This window comes from Ochotona princeps, chromosome 22 (genome assembly GCF_030435755.1).
Source record: "Ochotona princeps isolate mOchPri1 chromosome 22, mOchPri1.hap1, whole genome shotgun sequence".
NCBI lineage: Eukaryota > Metazoa > Chordata > Mammalia > Lagomorpha > Ochotonidae > Ochotona > Ochotona princeps.
In genome coordinates, this window is record NC_080853.1 from 19,884,888 (window position 1) to 19,900,029 (window position 15,142).

A 15,142-nucleotide genomic window follows, 5' to 3' on the forward strand; every position below is an offset into this window, starting at 1 on the left:
TCATCTTATTTACAGCCCCTCCTCCCATGTCCCAACACGGGTCTCACAAACAACTTTTAATCTTGGTAAACCATTAATCTAATTTTTGACTTGTTTTTTAGAGGCTGTTTCTTCTGTCTGGAGAGTTTTTCAGACTACCGTGCCTTTCCAAATCCTACCTCCATCCTATTTCCATCCAAGCCCTGGTTTCAAGATAAACAATATTAATCAAGCTCCCTAAAACAAATACCCAGCTTCAAAACCCAACAATCAGCCCATGCCCAACCTCTCCTCACTCCAATTTCAATATTCAACTAATTTGTTATTCCAAGACTAATTTTATTTTATAGGTAGTAAAATATGGAATGTTTCACAAATGTGTGTGTCATCCTTGTGCAGGAATCATGCTAATCTTCTCTGTATCATTCCTACTTCATTATATGTGCTGCCAAGTGAGCACTGGTCAACTAATTTTGCTTTCATGTACAATCAACCACTAAGGCATTGCTCAACCAAATCTCTTGCAAAACATTGGGTCAGCCTAATTCCATGGTTGCCTCCCTCCCTGCCTACTCCGTTAGATTTTCTACTACCAGCCTAGCGCAAAGATCCTGTCTTCTTTGCACCCCATTCATGCTCCCATCTGCACAGGCATTCCTGATTCACCCTAAAAATCTTCAACTTGGGATCAGTCCCTCACATCCAAGCCAAGGGAAAAGCCAGAGGGCTTGTCTGGGCCAATGCAGATCGTTTGGAAGATCTGGGCTGGATGAAATAATATTGCCTGTCACCCACAAACGCAAAAGCTGGGGCTGGGGAAAATGTCTGGCTGGCCTAGGCAGCAGTACCTACCTGTGAATGATAGAGCCGGAGGTGGGCCACGTCAGACTGGGCCACAGAACACACCAGAATTGTGAGATAACCAGATCTGGGGGCATTTTCTGTAGAGGACTTGTGGCTCACCTCTGTGGGACTGCAGCACCCACCTGTTCGCACAGAGAGCTGGGTGTAGTGATGGGACAAGCCAGGCTGGACCACAGAACTCACCTGACAGGAACTCCCCTGACACTTGCGGGAGCTGGGGCTGGGAGAATGCTGGGCTATGCCAGACTACAGCACCAGCTGGCACATGCCAAATAGGCTGGTATGCATGAGGACCGGGTCTTTCGTGGGCTGGCTGGGCTGAGCTGTAGCACCTGTTGGTTTGTGTGAGAGATGGGGCTGGGACAAGAACCGAGCTGGAAGCTGCATCCAGTGGTATGTATGTTGGCTGGAGCAGGTGACAGATAGGCTCTGACCCTGCACTGGTTGGCACATGCAAAAAAGTCACATTTGAGGTCACCCCAGGTTAGGTTCCTTGGAGACTTCCCAACTAGACTTGCTGGATTCATACCCCTGCCATCCTGGAAAATCACAGGACATGTGATCCAACCTAGGGGTACATGTATTGGGACTGGACCTCCTCAGTTTCTGGCACCTGTGCAGTAGACAGCATAACATCCAGTTCATCTAGGCCAGGAGGGGACACTAACTGCCTCATTAGAGGATGGAAAGCAGAATAGGTTGGAGAGTTCTGCTGGTCAATGTAGCAGTATGTTCCTAGATCTGCAGGTGGCAGGTGAACTCTGTCAATCAGTAGACCTTGGAAAGATTTTCTCAAACCCAGAGCAACAAAACCAATAACTTCTCAAAATTATCAAAACCATTCAGGTGGCACCCTTGGCGTACTCTTCCCCATACTGGGTCTGTAAGGCATCAAAGGACCGTCCCCCATATCTAGGTGCTGATGTAGTTGGACAGCAAGGAGCAACTCACTGCTCCTCCTCCCCTGAGGTCATAGGAGAAAAAAGACTGAAACATGTCCCCCACATCGCCTTCCTGAGTATCAGATTCTCTCCACCCTAATCAGAGGTTCACATAGGCATGCATCCCTCTCAGTTGTGTAAACAATAATAAAAAGAAAACGAAAAATTAAAATAATAGTAAACTTAAAAATAATAAGCTTCTTAAGCAGCTATTTGACTTAGTTGTTAGGATGCCAATTGGGGTGCCCCCCCTCCCGGAGAAGAAGTTTCCGTCTTCTGACTTCTTCAAGTCTGATGAACATGTAGGGATGACAGCATGGTGTCTGTCCTGTTGCCAGTTCCAGAGAGCCTGGCAAGGCCAGCACTTTCCGTGTTCTATGTGAAGCGAGACAGAAAAGAGACCCCTTGGGGAACATGCTGGAATGGTAGGAGACTGGCGTTTGCTCCTCTCCACGGCCGCTGTTTCTCCTAAGGAGAGGCAGCAAGCTCTTCCAGCACTGTAAGGCCAACTTGTGAGGAGGCTTGACAGGGACAAAGAGATAGTGCCCATTTTCACCTGCTTCAGGAAGGAGCCCCTCTGGGTACTGTTTATCTCTAATTAGATCATGGACTTCTTATCAAAAAATTACTCAATATTTTACTACGAATGCCTTCCTTTATTGACCAGCTGTCTCACCATAGCAAGCCATCACTTTCAAATGGTAAGCTTTGGAGTTTACCTATCTGTGTTCCTCTATTTGTTAAATCAAAAGCAAACAAATGGCATTCACCAGGTAGATAACTGGGGCCAAAGCAATTAATTGGGCAACTGGCACCCTACATGAAGGCATTTGAACCTTGAAGTGGGTCTCACTGGGACTCATAGCCATAGACTGTGTTCTGGCAATTTCTGACAAGTCCCTGTGTATCTCACGGATTATAAATTGGTATCATCTCTCAAAATTCTTGAGCCCTGGAAGCATTGAACCCCTCCTATCTAGTACATCGTACCTACTGGTTTTTTGGACATGGTAAGGATGTTCAGTTCCTTTCTAGACCCTGTGGGACAGTGCCCAGAGCCCAGGCTGTGTCCACAAGATTAGACCGTGATGTTCTAAGCAAGGCTTCATTAACCTGGCCCTACGGCGCGTGCTGCCTTTTGCACAGAGGGCCATCTGTTATGTGAGACCCTTGGAGTTCTGAATACAATCCTGGCATGCTCATTGCTTTCTTGTTATCCTCAGATCTGTCTGAGCAATTGCCTGGGTACAACAATGCACCCATATAGACAGTTGTCCCAAACCTTGAAAACTCGCAGAGGTGAAATGTGGCACAGGAGTGACCAAAAATAAAAAGCATGTCATCTTTCAGAGGTGTCTAGTGACATCCTTAAAAGAAAGAGAGCAAAGCTTCAAGAGGCATCTCACCATCCCACTTTTGGCCAATCCCACTTCCTTCTGTATGAACCAGGCTCATGTTGGAGACAATGTAACCCATCGATAACTGCTGGGCAAAAGGATACAACCAGGAATAATATAACCGTGGAAGTTGCCTGTACCTGATATTGTCGGAAGCTGTTAAATCATCTCTTGTTCTTACGACAGGAAAAGAATAAAAATTTCATTTGTGGGCCAGGCATGATGGCTCAATGGCAAATTCTCATCTCAAGTGCCAGGATCCCATATGGGCACTGGTTCATATCCTGTCTGCTCTACTCACATCCAGCTCCCTGCTTACAGCCTAGGAAAGCAGTAGAGTGTGGCTCAAAAGTCTTAAGAACTGGTACTTGTGTGGGAGACCCAGAAGAAACTTCTGGCTCCTGGCTTCAGATCAGCTCAGTTTCAGCTGTTGTAGCCATTTCAGGAGTAAGCCAGCAGATGGAGGATCTTTCTGTCTCTCGCTCTGTCTGTAAATCTGATCTGCCTTTCCAATAAAATAAGTAAATCTTTTTGAAAATTATCATTTATAAAAGGCAAAAGTTTTCTTCCTTATTTTTAATTTTCTTTACTTTTGCTGTTAAAATGAAGGAAATTACAATGTAAGAGTGGGTGGAGAAAACAGTTTTTAAAAATTTAGATCTTCCATTTATATTGAGTTTATTTTTTATGGTAAGAAGTAGGAAGCTAATTTCATTTCTCTATTTATGTATATATTTTACTGGCACAATGTAATTAAAAGACTATCTCCAATCTATGTTCTTAACTTCTTTGTCAAAATCAGTTGATTGTACTTGGATTAATTTCTGGGTTCTCTATTCAGTTTCACTGATCCAAGTGTCAATGTTTATGCCAGGACCACGCTGTCTTATTACTAAAATTTTACAGTACACTTGGTGCTAGGTACTGTAAATACTTCCTTCAGCTTTACTTACTTTTAGTTTTTGCTCAAGGTTACTTTGACTATTATAGGTTTTCTATGGTTCTTGGTGAATTTTAAGATTGATCTTTTTGGGCCCGGTGGCATGGCCTAGTGGCCAAAGTCCTTGCCTTGAACGCACCGGGATCCCATATGGGCGCCGGTTCTAATCCCGGCAGCTCCACTTCCCATCCAGCTCCCTGCTTGTGGCCTGGGAAAGCAGTTGAGGACGGCCCAAAGCTTTGGGACCCTGCACCTGTGTAGGAGACCCGAAAGAGGTTCCAGATTCCCGGCTTCGGATTGGTACAGCACCGGCCGTTGCGGCTCACTTGGGGAGTGAATCATCAGACGGAAGATGTTCCTCTCTGTCTCTCCTCCTCTGTGTATATCTGACTTTGTAATAAAAATAAATAAATCTTTAAAAAAAAAGGTTGATCTTTTTTATTCTATAAGGTATATCATTGGTATTTTATGGGAATTTCATTGAATCTGTATATTTCTTTGGGTAATATGGACATTTGAACTGCATTGTTCTTCCCATCTATGAATATGGACTATATTTCCTTTTATTAATTTCCTTTATGATTTCATTCATAGACATTCAATAATTACCATCATAGAAATCTTTCACTTCTCTGGATAAATTTACTCCTAAATATTTTAATTTTTCGGCTCATTGGGAATGGCATTGCAGTTTGGAACAGCCCGGAAGGCCACACACTACTTATGATGCCAGCATCCCACATCTTCCACTTATTTCGTTCAATTTATTTCTAAATTTTTTTTTTTTGTCATTGGTTATGGTGAATGGGAGAGAGAACTGATAGGAAAATGAAGCAGAGGAACCAGCAATAAAATCTGTTTTCTATTTTCTTCCCATTCCAATTCTCATAATCAATGAATTCACATGAACTCGATAGTTGAAAAGCTGTCTTCCTTTTTTCAAAGGAATTCAGAGTGGGGCAATGACGCCAATGGAAAGGCAACCCCTCTAGTGGAGGTAGTCAGCTGCTAATCTGCCACAAGTGGGATCTTCCCGTGTCCTGCTTCCAGTGGGTATGTACAAGATGCTGCACTTGGATAGAAGAGAAACAGTGGATTTCACTTAAGACTCAAAAAGATTTCTTGAAGGAGTCCCATGTCCTATGGTATCATCCAGGAAGGTGTCTGTTTCCTGTAGTAATTTTGAGAACCAGGCATTGTGGTGTTATGCACACTCAGTGATGCAAGGATTGACTTGGAGAGCTGAACAGCATGGCATTCTCTCCCTCTCTGGTTCGTCACCCATGATGGGCCAGCCAAGGTGCCCATTTAGAGCCCTACCTGCAAACCGTTCTTGCTTCCTGGGGACCTAGAGCTCCTCTCTCCTGAGCACTATGAATCTCCTAATGCTGACCTGCACTATCTGTGCACTGCTAAGCCAGATGGCCCAAGGTAATGGAACCCTGTAAAGCAAAGTTGATGGGACTAGGACGAGTTGTGGCGCTTGGCTCCCCAGATGTGTTGAGGAAGGAGGGATGGGAAGAGTCTGTAAGAACAGCTTATGGGGTCAAAAAGAACAGCAGAAGCTTCCAGTTTGTGCCGATCCACACCTTACCTCTTCCTGTGCCAGGCATCCAGTCAACATGGGTGTCCTCTGAGCCTTCCTCCCAAAGGCAAGAAGTCCACAAGTACACTAAGCTGTTCTCTCTCTCTCTCTCTCTCTCTCTCTCTCTCTCTCTGTCATCATCCCGTGTTAGCCTGGCCTCACTTTGTTTCCATATTGCATCATTGCATCCTATCCATTAAAGTCTAACTTCTTGAATCCTTTGACCTGATGGTACCTTTACATTTTCATGTCCTTAGTTCGACGGGGTAAGCAAGCCCATTGGTACTGATGATTCGGCAGAGCTGTCATGGGGCAGACACAACACATGAGTTGGAGGTAGAAATGAGGATAAGTATTTTTCCTTCAGAGATTCTGTCTTAAAAATTAACTTAGAAGTTCTCTGAACAGCATTTTATGTGTTTTGACGTGGAATAGCACCTGATGTCTTGTAAAACCACTTACCAAGCTGTCAGTACACTCGGGTATGGGGGATGCAGTGACTTAGGTTGGAGTCAGATCACGTACTTCTGTTCAGAATCCTGTGATGCTCTGATGGTCCTCTCGTCATTCACAATAATAACCAGGATCATTACGGTGACCTCCTTGGCTCTCCGTGATCATGGCCTTGTAACTCCTGGTCTCATGTCCTTGCTCTCCCTGCTGAATGAATGCTGTTCCTTACTCAGCCCAACAATCTCCAGAGGCATTTGTGCCAGACACGGTTGTGGCTGTCACCCTGTCACGTGGATCCATGCTAACTCCTTGTGGATAAGCTCTAATCTGCTCCCCTGACACTCCAATTGCCTTTAAATCTATTATCCCTCCTTTATGCAAACCATTTATTACCTTCTTGTATACAAAATGATGTGCTTACTTCTTATTGTCTTTCTGCGTTATAGTAAGTTCCGTGTGATTTTTGTCTGTTTCGTTGACTGACATTCCTCAAGGGCTGAAAATGTCATTGTTACCATAGTGTGTGGCTGCAGTCTCAATTTTAAGGGAAGAGTTTAAAGCAGGTAGAAAGGCCAGTGAGAATCAATTTGGAAGGACTGACAGAAGGAGCTTGAGCAGGGAAGAGTTCAGATGACTTTGATTTTCAGTTTGGATATACTGAGAAAAAAAAGCAAGATACCATCTTTGTAGATACGAGAAATGCAGGAACGAAGTGAGAATTTGCCTAGATTTGAAATTTACATGAAATTCCTTCTCAAAATGCAAAGTAAAGCAGAGGCAGTAAAATAGCAAAGATAAAATAAATCTGGGGCCGGTGCTGCCACACAGCAAGTTAAACTGGTGCTTGGGGTGCTCACCCACCATAGAGGAGTCCCAACTACTCAGCTTCAGTTATGACTCCCTGCTGATGTTCCTGGCAAGGCAGTGGAAGATAACTCAAGTACTTGAGCCCCTGCCACCCACGTGGGAGACCCAGATGGAGTTCCAGGCTCCTGGCTTCAGCCTGTCTCCACCTTGACTATTGAGGCCACGCGGGGAGAGAACCAGTGGCAGCAGGAAGCTCTCTCTCCATGTTTCTCCTTTCCTCTGTTTCACTCCACCTTTCAACTAAGTAAATAAAATTTTTCCAAAAAGAAGCAAATAGCTTGAGAAGTAGGACTAGAACTAGCATTTCCCAGGAGGCAACATTTCATATGAACGGAATTATTATGTTTTTAACCCAGGCCCATCTGGGCAAAACTTTCCCTACATTATCCCTTAAACCAAACAAACAAGTTTCATGTTTGAAGAATTACTTGCTCCTTTCCCTACCTTGCCTTCTTTGGGCTCCTGCTCTGTGTGGCTCTCCCTGTCAGTTAATGGTGTCAGCCTACACTTGACGGATCAGAGTCAAATTGCAACCTTTGCACTTGGACATTGCCAGCAATTGTCACAGCTGCTGCTTTATCCCTGTCTTCCTTCCCTCTTGCCACACAGAGGAAGCGTGTTTTCTCCATCCAAAAGATATTCTATCTTCTGTATTGTCCTATTGAGAACCATCCCTGTTGATCATCTGGTACCCCTTGCCTGTATTAATCTGTTCCTTCACGATTGCCCCTTTCTAATCAAACTATATGCTCCGGTGGATTCTGTCCCACACAACCAGCCTGGCAAGCCATCCCCGGTCCCATAGTGCCTGCCAACAGATCCGCTGTGTCTGTGCTGGTCTTCATGGCTGAAATTCGTGCGTCCACTTCCCCCTCATTCACATGTCAGCTGATTTCACTTTCGGATTTCTTCCACTCTGAAATTCAGCCTCTCTGTTGGCCTGTGAGCTGCTGGAGACTCTAGACCCTTTGTTGCCTTTGTCTTTCTCAGCCTCTCAGTGGCGTCCAGCCACAACTCCATGCCTTGAGAAGTATCCTCCTCTCTTGATCCATCCAAATGGATCCAATACGACTCTTCCTGTATCCTCTGGCATACACCATTTTCGTGCACACCTGAAACCCCAGTGCTCAGCCCCAGGACTGTGAAATAACCCTGCACTAGGCGAGCCGGAAGTCCCTCTGAGGTCACCCATGAGCCACTGGCTGATGGGAAAGTGGAATAGAGTCCAGTTCTTCTGGCCCCTGAGAAAGATACCTGCATGTGTGCTTGTGACCTGGCACCTGTGACTCCCCAGGATGCTGTGTTCTGGCCAACAGCAGTGGCAACTCATGTGAAAATTTGCCCTTTTTGATTTTTTTCTTTTGGCTTTTCTGAATTTGCCATTTTCCAATTAAGTTTCTTAAAGATTTTATTTTTTATTTGAGAGTCATATTTAAAGAGAAAGACAAAAAGACAGAAACAGATCTTCTGTCCACTGGTTCACTCCCCAAATAGCTGCAATGGCCAGAGCCGATAGTTTCTTCTAGGTCTCCCATGTGGGTGCACTATCTCAAGGCCTTGGGCCATTCTCTGCTGCTTTTCCAGGCCACAAGCAGAGAGCTGGATTGAAAGTGAAGCAGCAAGGATCTGAACCGGCACCCATATGGGATCATGGCACTTGCGGGGGTTGGGAGAGGAATAATCTGTTAAGCCACCACACCAGGACCTTCAACCAAGTCTTTTAAGGAGGTGATTTCCTGTCAGCTAAACTAGTGTGCTCAAATGTTTGCTCAGGGACTGCTTGGAATGGGTCTCAGTTAACTCTCCAGAGTCTCATTCTCCTGTTTTATTATGATTTGTCAGGTTGTTCTTTTTGGGTATTTGCCTCCGCCTGATTGCTTAACATTGCCAGAATTTAATTCTGACCCCCATTTTTCTCATTCCAAACCCCCTGGTTTATCAATTCCTATGGCTTTAAATACTATATGTCATCTATGATTTCAAGATTTGTATCTATGCTGCAAGCCTGTCTTCTGAGAGTTTGCAGGTGTGTATGCCTGCCTTGTTGACATCCTCAGAATATCATGTTATATGCAAATACCGAAGCCTGCTGCCTTCCTCTTTCTCCAAGTCCTGCTCATTGCTTAATCTTGCTGTTCTGTGAATGGCAAGTACCTATAATCATTCCTACTTCAATTCAGCAACCTAGAACTTGAATTTCATTTTTTTTTTCTATCTCCCACTTACCTTAAGTTCAAAAGAGCTATTGTCAGAGACCTGTCCTGTCCTTTCTATAACTCACAGCCAAGCACAAGCACCACTATGCCTTCCCAGAAAATCCCTTCTAGAGTATCTCCTCTCCTCGATCTAACCTCGACTTTGAATTCTAACAAACCTGAAACTATAGTCCACAAAGTCACATAATGTTCTGAAATGATCAAAGGACAACATTTAAGACTCACGAAGAGGTGCTAGGAACACTGGCACTGCCACATCAAGTTCACGGCACCTTCTGGTGCTTTGTTCTTTCCACATTACTCTTCAGACCTGTCATTCTCCTTAAGTACACTCAACAGCTGCCCCAACACCAACACTGGGCATTGCTACTTCTTTGTTGAAACTGCCTTTGCCTCCTGTGTCCCTGGACGGCTCATCTTCATCCATCTCGTCTAGTCTTGCATATCAACTCTATGCATGGATGACTTTCCTCGTTTTTTCTCTTGTTTCTTCCTTTCCTCTCATCCTTTGGTGACACATGACACAATTTTTAACACAGACTATTTTTCTTGGTTGTCTCTCTCACAATGGCTAATAGTACCTGTCAATGCCAAGAGGGAAACTGTGGCAATTTTTGAATGAATGCATGATGCTAGACTTTAAAATTATGCTGCTGGGGTTCAAAATCTGACCTAGGGCCCAGTGCAGTAGTCTAACAGCTAAAATCCTCGCCTTGCATGAGCTGGGATCCCATATGGGTGCCGATTCTAATCCTGGCAGTTCTGCTTCCCATTCAGCTCCCTGTTTGTGGCCTGGGAAAACAGTCAAGGATGCCTCAAAGCCTTGGTACCCTGCACTCATGTGGGAGACCCGGAAAAGACTCCTGGCTCCTGCCTTCACGGCACAGCTCCAGCCATTGTGGTCATGTGGGGAGTGAATCAACGGACAGAAGATCTTCCTCTCTGTTTTTCCTCCTCTCTGTGTATCTGACTTTCCAATAAAAATAAAAAACAGATCTAAAAAATCTGACCTACTTTTCATCCCCTGCAGCTGGCTGGGGAGTCAAAAAATGCTGGAAGAATGATGTGGGATTCTGCCGAAGAAGGTGTCTAGATGATGAAAGGTATATACGTCTCTGTAAGAACAAGCTATCATGCTGCATTTCCTTAAAATTCTCGTATGACATCACTCGAAGGCCACCACCTGCCACAATCAACATAGAAGATATCACAGATGTCATTGATTTGGATCGATCTAATTTCCCAGTGTCCATGATCAATGATGAGGTGACATTTTTTGGAAATCCAGAAACCATGTCTGCTGTTCAGGACATCTCTTTCCCAGTCACAACACCACAGCTATTAGGACACCTTACAAACCCTGCTAATTCTACCAGTCAAATTTTACCGGATACATCCCACTTGAGAACAAATGATGAGACAGATGGATGATGGAGCCACCACCACCCAGATGAGGGCCAAAACAGTCATCTTGTATCTGACTGAATCAAGAGAAATATATATGATACAGATATACTCATTACTGGGCCTCAATGCTTTTCTGATGCATTAAAAGGCAGAACTCATTTTGGTCTCAAGTGAACATTTGTGTGTCTTTTTATATTAAAAAAAAAAAAAAAGGAAAAGTCAAGAACCACTGTTTGGATCTGCTGATTATGTTTGAGACAAGGATCTCAACTTTAGTCATCCCTGGCCTGCTCTTCCCACACACACACAAATGCACACAAAGAGCCAATTCCAAATCAGTACTTCCTTACCCACAACCCCTACACCTGGTGTTATAAATTCTGATCTTCAGTACTTTCTATACCATGTCAACTCTTATTGAAGTTTCTAACCAGTAACCATCAGCTTGAGTTAGAAATGAAGTCTTTATCTAGCACAAGCACATCTAAGTTTTATCAAGTGGAATAAATTGAAATAAATATATTTAGGCCAATATAAATTTTTTTTTCCTTCTCATGTCTGTGCCAGATCACAAGCTCATAGGTTAACTCTTCATAAAGGTACTCTTTACTATAAAGTACTTCCATGTATAAAGTGTGCTCACTTTTAAGGGATTTCTTTCCATATCCCTACCTCAAATATAACCTTTGTAGAGATGACCTTCCACCTGGCAATGTTCGCTCCCCTAGACTTTGTTATCTTCTTCTTTCAACTTAAGTGCTTATGTTGAAGATTTGTTTGTTCTCATTACCAATGAATTGCTTAAAATGGACTAACACCCCCGCCCTAGTGCACATATGGAGCATGTCTTGTATCTTATCCATTACTGTGTCTCAAGTAGCAAGGTCAATGCCTTCCACATGACACATGCGCAATAAAATTTGGAGAACAAGTTTTTCACACAGCCGTCTCAACATATATGAGAAAGTGACACAAATACAGTTGTTATCTACAGATTGTGATGCTGGTCACAGAACGATTTCACAGGGTATTTCCATTGGACATAAAGGCATCAAATTTCAGACCTTCAACTTGAATGTTTCTTATGATGACGTGACCATTCTTGCAAAAATTTCTAGTGAACATATAATATTGAAGTGTGCTTATAGGGCATCATAAGCTAATTCAATGTATGTGTAAAGAAGGAACTAGCCTTGGCCTGCAAAATTCTCTGGTGCCAAAATGAACCTCTAATGCATGTCACAGCAGGTCTCAATGAGCTCCAGCAGAATCCCTCAGAGGGATGAGATACCAATGAGAAAAGCTCTTCACAACACAACAGAGAAGTCAACACCAAGCTCATGGTGAAGCCTCAGTGGGAAAATGCTAAAATAATTTTTTCATAATTTATAGTAACATTCTAGAAACCCTGTAGGAACCATGCCCAGAGAATCATGTGCTCAAAGAGCAGTAACCCATTTAAAGAAGGGTGAAGCAATGTAAAGATGAAGCCTGAGGAACAAACTATTGACATTCGCTTTTGAGGAAAAAAAAGTAAACCTGTCTCTGTCCTAACTGGAAAGCAAGAATGATTGACAACAGAAAAAGTACCCAACACCATAGATAGGTTAGTTGCCTTAGCTTCAGCAAATTGTACTAAATAATTAAACAGAACAAACTTTTGAATTGATGGGTGACCCCTATCACCTGGGGGTAAAACCAGAGCTTTCAATGGAAATGTTCACCAAGTAGGGGCCAAAACCACAAACGTTTCTTTGATTAACTGTAACAGAAGATGAAATGTGGCTTTACCTGAAGACAAAGCATAATCAAAGCCATAACTATGGGAGGTGGGAGGGCCTAGTCAAAGCAGAAGTGGACCAGGCAGAATAAACAACAAGGGAACAGGTTTTATTAGTTAATTTGCTGTTAATGTTCAAGGCATTTTACTTGTTGACACTCTGGCCAAAGAAACAGCCATCTGCTACCAACCTCACAGTCCTCATGTAGCCATTCTGGCTTGTATCCCTTTCCTAATCAAAACAAAGTAAAACAAACACTGAAGGACACTCATTTCCTTCTGTTCACAATGTGAAAAAAGACTGTCCTGACATGGTTGAATTCCCAGGTCCCTCATTCTTTTCAGGTGGATGACATGGCAGGCCTCCTTGTTTAGCAAATGTCAAGTTTTTTGGATGCTCTGTGGATAATTACAGTTGAAGCTTTCAAATTTCATCTTTTAATTCCATGTACCAAAAACACATTTTAAGCCTTTATAATGTTTATACAGGTTAGAAGCCATAAGGGGTTACTACATCTGCATTTTACATGGAGATTTTCTTATGAGCTTGGTCACCCCATCAGACCATTTTCAAAGAAAAACAGGACACAGATGCTTACTAAGCAAAACTGACACCTACTTGTTGTGCCTTAGTCATTCTACTCCCAGTTATGAACCCAAGGCATATATACATACAAAGATCTGAACACAAATGTCTAGTTATAGTTTGATTGGTTTTTGTTTTTGGTTTTGGAAACAAAAACAAAATATTCCTTCAATGGTCAATGAGCAAATTGCCATATGAGCATAGAGAAAATTCCCACTAATGAAAAGACTATTATATTATTATATATTCATTTTCATTATTATATTAATAAAAAACAAGCTATTGGCATATAAACAAGCAAGAATCAACATAATGGCCTTGGATGAAAGAATCCAGTTAGAAAAAGGGGCAAACTGTGACTTCATTTATATAACATCCAAAAGGCCAGAAACATATCAGCACAAAAAAGTAGCAGATGGAAGTGGAGATAAGAGAAGAAAAAGCAGTATTGATCAAAAAGGCAGGAGAAACATTAAAGGGTTGGGGATATGACTGGTAAATAGATAGATAGATAGATAGATAGATAGATAGATGATAAATACTATGTTGATCGCACTGTGCTTTCACAAGTGCATGGTTTGTCAAACTCATCAAATTCTTGGCTTTTGGTACCGCAGTTCAGTCTATCTAAGCAGACATTGCTAAAGAGAAGACCTACAAGTAGCCCACAGCAGGGATGGAACAGTGGCAAATCCTCTGTCTGTGGCACCAGCATTCCATCAACTTCTGATCCAGCTCTCTGCTTATGACCTAGAAAAGCAGCAGAGGATGAGCCAAGGATTCAAGCCTCTGCATACACATAGCAGACCAGAAAGAAGCTCCTGGCTTCCAGCTACACATGGGCTCAGCTCTGCCCAATACAACTATCAAGGATTTAAGTGGTGGATCTCTCTCTCTCTCTCTCTCTCTCTCTCTCTCTCTCTCTCTCTCTCTCTCTTGCTAACTGAACTATGAGAAAAATAAATGATTCTTTTACAAGGTAGCAGTTGGCCAAAAGACAAAGCCCTCAGATGCAAGTGCTGATCAGGAGATGTGGCAGAGGTTGCGGTGGAGAGATGGTAGAGCCAGAGAAGGCTGGGTCAGGCCAGGGCAGGTGTCTGAGATGGATGCTCTAAGCGATGAGGCTGTGCTGACAAGGTACATAGTGGACAAGGCCAGAGCACCAGGACGCACATACTCCAATGGGATTTGGCCCCGTGCTCCACTTTCCTCGTCTCTCCAGCCTATGAGTATCCACCTGAGTGCCTCCTGACTGGGCTGGGATGAGTGAGGTGACAAAAGCACACAAGTGCTTCAGGTTGAGATAAAGCATGGGTATGGGTCACACAGTGAAGAAAAACCCCAAGGTAAGGCGCTGAGTCGCTCCTCTCTATAGAACCCTCTGCTCTGATGCTTTCAAACACTTGTGTCTTCTTTCCTCCTTAAGTGTCACCCACTCCGCAAACTCATACTTCATGCTGTGTTGGGCAAGTAGACGCTGCTGGAGGGTCCGCCCATTACAGAAACCAGAGACAATACCTGAGTGTCTCTCAGGAATCAAGAGATATCCACGTCTCAAATGTGGCATTAGACATCTTTGTGCCATAGTCCTTGAACGATGATTTACTCTTTTTCCAAAAAGACTTTCTAAGTCCTCAGGTTATCAACAGAGTATTATTCACTTGTCCATCTCAGTTCATTAGAGCCTTCCCTGGAAAGAATTGTGTATACACAGGAACATATGTATTGAGTATTCAGCAGAACACTGATTTTAGGGGAACACATGGTAAAGAAAACAATGTTACAGTGCAGGAAGATATATACTCTAATAGCAGGAGCCTAGCACAGGGTGAACAACCAGGCAGGGGTACCCAGGCCTGCAGAACCAGCACAAAGGCTTCCTTCTCTCTAAATTACCGTGCTCTTCAACAGGGACTTGCACCTGCTCTTCCAAACTTCTCTCCTCCCCCAGCTGTGCTGCCACACAGCTACTACACAGTGCTGTCTCAATCATGGCTGCTGGCCAATAGACGCAAGCTGAGGTTGGCACAGGTCCCCACAGCCTCCCAGCTCCTGCCTGAGCACACCCCAACCCAAGAAGGACAACAACGCTCTCTTCTCAGAGTGATCCTCAAGAGACACTTCCCG

At 43.5% G+C, this 15,142-nt stretch overlaps 1 protein-coding gene and 1 non-coding gene across 2 annotated transcripts; one reads left to right on the forward strand and one right to left on the reverse strand.

The window, feature by feature from the left end:
* Window positions 1-333: 333 nt before the first annotated feature.
* On the reverse strand, window positions 334-439 carry LOC118760218 (U6 spliceosomal RNA). The gene has a single exon (XR_004996654.1). It is a non-coding gene; the product is annotated as a U6 spliceosomal RNA (small nuclear RNA).
* A 4,967-nt stretch (window positions 440-5,406) lies between these two features.
* Window positions 5,407-10,673, forward strand: DEFB125 (defensin beta 125). Its single transcript, XM_058679890.1, has 2 exons — window positions 5,407-5,552; window positions 10,273-10,673. The coding sequence occupies exons 1-2, from the start codon at window positions 5,495-5,497 to the stop codon at window positions 10,671-10,673; spliced, it is 459 nt and encodes a 152-aa protein (XP_058535873.1). The 5' UTR covers window positions 5,407-5,494.
* Window positions 10,674-15,142: the final 4,469 nt, after the last annotated feature.

Bases quoted from the DNA above. Each gene is read 5' to 3' on its own strand.
- DEFB125 (XM_058679890.1), top strand. From the start codon at position 5,495: ATGAATCTCCTAATGCTGACCTGCACTATCTGTGCACTGCTAAGCCAG. The intron at 5,553-10,272 runs GTAATGGAACCC...CATCCCCTGCAG, and splicing joins GCTAAGCCAGATGGCCCAAG to CTGGCTGGGGAGTCAAAAAA.